Source organism: Dipodomys ordii, unplaced genomic scaffold (genome assembly GCF_000151885.1).
Source record: "Dipodomys ordii isolate 6190 unplaced genomic scaffold, Dord_2.0 Scaffold16, whole genome shotgun sequence".
Taxonomy (NCBI): Eukaryota; Metazoa; Chordata; class Mammalia; order Rodentia; family Heteromyidae; genus Dipodomys; species Dipodomys ordii.
Window position 1 is genome coordinate 4,110,415 of NW_012267232.1, and position 4,894 is coordinate 4,115,308.

Here is a 4,894-nt window from a genome sequence, read left to right on the forward strand (position 1 = left end):
TAGCCTTGAGCTGAAGAGCTGAGGGACAGCGCTCAGGCCCAGAGTACAGGCCCCACGACCGGACCCCCCCCCCAAAAAAAAAAAACATGAATGGAACAACACACCAGGTTTTGCACAGTGATAGATAATGGTATGCAGAAATTTGGACAGATCCATGGAGTTTCAATTGTACTTTCAGTGGTTTCTTTGGTAGTGTTTACATGGATGTTTATTGTATCTTGTTATTTTTACATATTAGAAATAATGTTAATTATTCTCCCTAAGTAATACAAGAAGGGCTATAACTTAACTATTCCCGCCCTCCCTCTTTTTTTTGTGCTGGTCCTGGGGCCTGGGCACTGTCCCTGAGCCTTTTTTTTGCTCAAGGCTAGCACTCTACCACTTGAGCCACAGCTCCACTTTTGGCTTTTGTGGTGCTTAATTGGAGGTAAGTGTCTCACTGACTTTCCTGCTTGAGCTGGCTTTGAACTGTGATCTTCAGATTTTAGCTTCTGAATTGCTAGGATTACAGGCATGAGTCACAAACACCTGGCTTCCTTCCTCTTTTTGGGGGGAGGGGTGGGAAGGAACTGATGCTTTTTAACCCCTCCTCCCTCCCATATTGACATACAATGATCACATACACTAGGACATGTTGACATATTTCTCAGTTTGGTAGGTAGTTTAGCTTTATAGTAAGGCGTGCCTGAGGTCTAACTTTGCTATTTACAAGAGGTGAGAATTTAGGTAAGGTATTAACTTTTCTGAATTTTTAAAAATTCATTAGGGCTAGATTGTATCTATCTATGGGTTTGTAGTAGAGATTAAATGAAATCATATATGTAAAGATTCTGGTTTGTAAGAGATGCTTCTTTCCTGGTTTTGGTACCCCATAGTAACTGTAAGGGAACTCTGCACCTAGAAATACCTCATTAAGCTGACTGTGTGTTACATTATAATAAAATTTTGTTAACTATTTTTTTAGGAGGACTTTCGATTACATTTTAGAAACATTTCTAGAATCATGGATTGTGTTGGTTGTCTTAAATGTCGGCTGTGGGGAAAGCTGCAGGTAAGAAAATCAATCTTCTTACCCTTTCCATGAGGAATTTTCTTATTTTCTCTTTCTCTTACTTATTTTTTCTTATTTCTATTGTAGACTCAAGGTTTGGGCACTGCTCTGAAGATCTTGTTTTCTGAGAAACTCATAGCAAATATGCCAGAAAGTGGACCCAGTTATGAATTCCATCTAACCAGACAAGAAATAGTTTCATTATTGAATGCATTTGGAAGGTTAGTTTGAATATATTGTAATTATTTCTATTAGACAAGTAAGCCTAATGCAACCTCTCAGATAAAACTAGGTAAAGAATATTCTTTTGCAGGCACTAGCACATTTATAATCCTAGCTACTGAGGGGGCTGAGATCTAAGGATCATGGTTCAAAGCCATCCCTAGGCAGGAAAGTGTGGAGACTCTTATCTCCATTAACCACAGAAAAGCCGGAAGTGGGGCTGTGGCTCAAGTGGTAGAGTGTTGGCATTAAGCAAAAAGTTCAGTGACAGCACCCAGGCCCTGAGTTCAAACCCCAAGACTAGTATGCACAGGTGTGTGCCTGCTCACATGTACACACACACACATGCTCGCACACATACATACAATCATTAGGTGCTTCTTTAGTTTTATCTATTCACTTATATATTCATGATTAATTTACTGATCAGATGTCAAAACTCATTGAATTTTATATATTTAAAAAAATACTTAAAAAGCAGTTTGTATTCTGTCCAATTTCTTTTTTGAAGGACCTAGAAAAAAATTTTGTTATTTCATACAGGTAGACATGTAAGTTTTTTGGTGAATTCATCATTATATAAAAAAAGGTTAATTTTTTTCAAAAAAATTACTGTCTAGCAAATGATTTAGGGAAAGCATAAAGTAAGATTCATTAAAAATTCTAACTAGAAGCTGGGCACTGGTGGCTCACGACTGCAATCCTCACTACTCAGGAGGCTGAGATCTGAGGATCACAGCCAGAAAAGTCTGTGAAACTCTTATCTCAAATTAACCAGCAAAAAGCTGGAAATGGAGGTGTGGTTTAGAGTGATAGCCTTGAGCTGGAAAAGCTAAGAGACAACACGCAGACCTTGATTGAATTCAAGTCTCCAGGCATGCGTATACCCACAACCCTTTCCCCTCCCCTCCACAGTGTTTTCAATTGATTTTCAGAATTAATTCTCTGATTACTGGAAGCTGGACAGTTATGTTTCATTGTGTATTCTGGTACTTTTAACATGCTCGAGAGTGAACTAAAGTGCACGTAAAATAAACATCACATACAAAATTAAGGAACAAATTTTAATTTTCATAAAAATCAGAGAAAATAATTATTCTGTTCTTTATAGACCAGTAGCTTTGAGTCTTTGTACATTTTCTAAACAATGGTGTATTATCTTCAATTATTCATATAATTGCAAATATTTAAAATATATGTATATATTTCTGTACTTTTTAGTATGTACTTGAATAAATATTTAAAATATGTATTTTAATACTTATATACTTATGTATTTTATATAAATACTCATACTTTAATACTAAGTTAATATACTTATGAATTCTTAAAACACAAATATTACAATATCTATGTACTTTATTTTGTATATTTTAATGCTTTAATATTAAAAGCTAATTTCTAGACAATTTTATCTTAGTTTTACTATGCCAAATTAATAACTAAAGTATAGCAAATATATCAAAGGGTTTATGTACCTTTTTAATTTGTTGAAATTTCTTTACATATTTATACATTTTAATAATGTAAAGTGAATAATATATTAAATATATTCAAATGAATAATATATTTCAACAATGTAAAGTGAATAAATTTAAGATAGTTTCTAAACAGAATATTTTGTTTTATTTTTTTTGGTTACAGAATTTCTACAAGTGTGAAAGAATTAGAAAACTTCAGGAACTTGTTACAAAATATTCATTAAGAAAAACAAGTTTGAAATATACCTATTTCGGACAGTGGAGGCCAAAGAGTGGAATTTCATTCAAAGGCATAAAAGCAATGACAGTCCTAAGCCAAACATTTTATAAAAAGCTCTTTTTGTAAAAATGAGAATTGTTTTGAGTAACAGTTTTTTAAAAAAATTGTGCTGTCTATGTTTAATATTATTGTGAGTGAAAGTACTATCTCAATAATGAGGCATAAATTTTAAAGTTCAATACTGAACAAAAGCAAGATTATCAGGTTCATTTATGATAGGACTAGAAAATGATGTCAAGTTTCACAAACTGGAGTTTTGTGTAAGGAAGGGTAAAAAAAATACAACTGTGGTAATGTGAGGAGTTAAACTGGGGAGAATGCTTAATAATAGGAAGATGCTAAAGAGGCTTAAGAATGACCCATAATTAATAGCCATACATTTAGGGTTGTCAGATTTAGCAAAAAAGAATACAGGATGCTCAAGTTAGATTTGAACTTCTGATAATAACTAATTTTTTTAAAAATCTAAGTTCATTGCATATATTTGGAACATACTTATACTAAAATTATTTTTATTATTTAAATGAAATTTAAATTTATCTGAGAGTCATCCTGTGTTTTATTTGAGAAATCTTAACACACTGGCATGAAAGAAATCACTTTTATTGTTATATTGCTATTTTGATTGGGTTGTTTTATAGGAAGGTAAATAAAAACTTAAAGGCAAATGAGATTTTTAAACATGAAAAGTTGAATAGATTATATATTTATTCTCATAATATGTTCCCTATACTGAGTAAAATTTGGGGGAAGACTTTTTATTTTTATTGTAATTTCAAATTTATAGAAAAGTTTTAAAAATAGTACAATGAACTCTTTTACTAAGATTCACCAATTGTTCATTGGCTGTCCCTCCCTTCCTCTCTCCCTCCTTCCCAGTATTGGAGATTGAACCCAGGGCCTGATACTAGGCAAGCTCTGTACTACTGAGCTACATCCTCATATATATATATATATATATATATATATATATATATATGCCATTTTTCCCCCTTAGTCCTTTGAAAGCCATCATATCCTTCCAACCCTAAACCCTAAATACTTTAATGTAATATTAATTTTCTAGAAATGACGTTTTCATAAAACTCATATATGTCCAGAGCTATAATCCTCTTAGCCTTAAAATACAGATCACTTCACGTCCCAATCTAAAACTTTTTAGCTTTGTTGCTTTATTTATGCTTGAACTATGTAATCATAGGACATATAATTTGTGTGTGTGTAATCTGGTACTTGGAATTTGAACTCTGGACCTCATATTTTCTTTGCTTTTTTTCTCATTCAAGCCTGTGTTCCACCACCTCTAGTTCCTTTTTTTTTTTTAGTACACACAATTTATTTTCTTTGTCTCCTTAAAATCTAACTGTAAATTGTGAGAGGTTTTCACTAGTGGATGCTCTTCAATGATTAAAAAATATTAGGAAGTAATATCTCATGGTAATTACAGTGAAAAAAGAATTTATACCTCAAAATTGTATGCCTTTTTTTATAGATACCTTACATATCTTACTTAGGAGGTTTAACATGTTGAGATGTCACATTGTTAGAAATGTTTTAGAAATGTCACTTTACATTGCTGTATACTTTTTCGTTATAATTCCAAGTACTGGTCCAGTGCCAAGTATACAGTTTGTATCTAAGTATTTGTTGAATGAATGTATGAATATGTGTTCAGGATATTTTAAATGAATAGTCCTAGAAGCAAGTTCAACAATATGTGTTCTATTTTCATTCCTTCAGTCATTCCTTTTGGAGACTCAGAGGATTAAGTGATCATGACATGTAAAAGTTTAAAGACACACATAGTACTCTAAAAATATTGTAAATAGGTTTAACTGATAATTTTGTGTATAATGTCTA

General features: G+C 32.3%; 1 protein-coding gene across 1 annotated transcript in view; it reads left to right on the forward strand.

Moving 5' to 3' along the window:
* The window catches only part of Ero1a (endoplasmic reticulum oxidoreductase alpha), a 41,418-nt gene extending 37,469 nt beyond the window's left edge, over nucleotides 1-3,949 (forward strand). Inside the window, exons 15-17 of the mRNA XM_013012334.1 lie at nucleotides 965-1,051; nucleotides 1,139-1,272; nucleotides 2,918-3,949. Of these exons, the coding sequence (XP_012867788.1) occupies nucleotides 965-1,051; nucleotides 1,139-1,272; nucleotides 2,918-2,978 (282 nt within the window). The 3' untranslated portion in view covers nucleotides 2,979-3,949. The remainder of the gene's footprint in view (nucleotides 1-964; nucleotides 1,052-1,138; nucleotides 1,273-2,917) is intronic.
* The last annotated feature ends 945 nt before the right edge of the window (nucleotides 3,950-4,894 follow it).